Raw genomic sequence first — 2,002 nt, 5'->3', positions numbered from 1 at the left:
GTGTGTTGGACATGTATTGTAATAGGGTCCTAAAGCCAAGTTTATTGTCTTTTCAGGATGGATCTTGGAGGTAGTAGCGTCCATGCAAGTGGTAATGAGGGTGTTGGACCCTCGGGTGTAGTTGGTGATGACTCAAATGCAGTATTATGTAGCGTGATTCAGCAAGTCATGACCGAAATTACCAGAAGCTCCAGGGAGCAAAGAGGTTCATCTGCAGGCCACAAATGTACGATTGAAAAGTTTACAAAGATGAATCCTCCGACTTTCTCAGGAGGAACTGATCCCGTAGTCGCTGAGAATTGGATGCAGGAGATTGAAAAGGTGTTGATAGTGCTACAGTGTACAGAGGAGCATAGGGTTCTATTTGCCACGTATAAACTGACAGGAGAGGCCGAGAGATGGTGGACGGCAGTGAAACTCCTAAAGCAGAAGAGGTCAATGCCTATAGAGATAACATGGGATCGATTCAAAGAAATATTTTTCAACAGTTACTTTCCAACCTCGTCTAGAGAAGCTAAGGTAGAGGAGTTCCTAAATTCGAAGCAGGGATCGCAGACAATGCAGCAGTACACGGCGAGGTTCATTGAATTATCTCGTTTCACCCCGTACATTATCCCGAACGAGATGAAGAAAGCAAGACAATTTGAAAAAGTCCTAAGGAAAGAATTATATAAGCAGGTGGCAATACTGAAACTGCAGGACTTTGCCGAGCTGGTAGACAGAGCAGTTGTGGCAAAAGCCGGAGTGCGGATGGATGTTAAGGAATAGAAATAAAAAAAAAGATCCATGCCTTCAGGTTTCCAACAGGGAACCAGTCATGCTTCGTGGAAGAAGGGTGGCTACCATAAGGATAGAAAGCGGGAGTCGGGAAGCCATGGGATTCAGGGTACGCAATTATACCCGGCCTATCAGATTTGTGGAAAGAAACACCCAGGAGAGTGTCGTGTTGGGCGAGGTTTCTACTACCGATGTGGGGAACTAGGGTATATGATAAGAGACTGTCAGGCTTAGACTGGAGCTGCTCCCGCTCCTAGACCTGCTCGGGGAGGTTATCAAGCGCCTCGTGGAGGTCAGTAGTGGAATACAGCTCCGGCGAGAGTTTACACCCTCACGCCAGGTGATGCTAAGACAGCCGACGATGTGGTGACAGGTATGATTAACATACTTTCATTTAAAGTTATCGTATTGTTTAATTCAGGAGTCACACACTCGTTCGTGTCTATAAGGTGTATTAAATTATGTGGGGCAGAAATACAGTTGTTAGACACCGAACTATTAGTAACTACACCGATAGGATCAATAGTGAGGTGTAGTAGAGTGCTCCAAGATTGTCCAGTTGATATTCAGCAAAAAGTCTTGCCAACTGACTTGATGTGTTGGACATGCATGCGTTCGATGTAATATATGGTATGGACTGGCTGGCAGCTAACTATGCCAGTATAGACTGTCGTTTGAAAGAAATGATATTCAAACCTCCAAGAGGACCAGAATTCAGGTTCATGGGGTCGCAAGTGCAATCCCCGCCTCAATTAGTATCAACCATACAGGCGAGGAGATTACTCTTGGATGGTTGTAAGGGGTTCGTGGTCTTTGTAAAGGAAATGTCAGAAAATGAATTAAAGCTTGCTAATATGCCAGTGGTGAAGGAGTTTTCAGATGTCTTCCCAGATGAGCTACCCGAGTTGTCTTCTGATCGCAAGGTAGATTTCTCTATTGATCCACTTCTAGGGGTGGCACCGATTTCTATAGCTCCTTACATAATGGCTCCAGTAGAGTTGGGAAAGCAAAAGGATCAGTTGCAAGACTTGCTGGATAAGGGTTTTATTCGGCCCAGTGTTTCACCGTGGGGAGCTCTAGTGTTATTTGTAAAGAAGAAAGATCGATCCATGAGGATGTGCATAGATTATAGGGAAATTAACAAGGTGACAGTCAAGAACAAGTATCCTCTACCCCGTATAGACGATTTATTTGATCAGTTTCAAGGTACATGGGTCTATTCCCA

The 2,002-nt window shown here is 44.7% G+C and overlaps 1 protein-coding gene across 1 annotated transcript; it reads left to right on the top strand.

Moving 5' to 3' along the window:
• Positions 1 to 303: 303 nt before the first annotated feature.
• Positions 304 to 768, top strand: LOC131148966 (uncharacterized). The gene has a single exon (XM_058098960.1). It carries the CDS (start codon positions 304 to 306, stop codon positions 766 to 768), a length of 465 nt encoding a protein of 154 aa, XP_057954943.1.
• The last annotated feature ends 1,234 nt before the right edge of the window (positions 769 to 2,002 follow it).

This window comes from Malania oleifera, chromosome 1, assembly GCF_029873635.1.
Source record: "Malania oleifera isolate guangnan ecotype guangnan chromosome 1, ASM2987363v1, whole genome shotgun sequence".
NCBI classification, from domain to species: Eukaryota; Viridiplantae; Streptophyta; class Magnoliopsida; order Santalales; family Ximeniaceae; genus Malania; species Malania oleifera.
Note: the sequence above shows the minus strand (reverse complement) of the source record. Positions and strands in the feature narration are given on the sequence as shown.

What these genes read in the sequence shown, in the direction of transcription:
- LOC131148966 (XM_058098960.1), top strand. Translation starts at nt 304, where the DNA reads ATGCAGGAGATTGAAAAGGTGTTGATAGTGCTACAGTGTACAGAGGAG.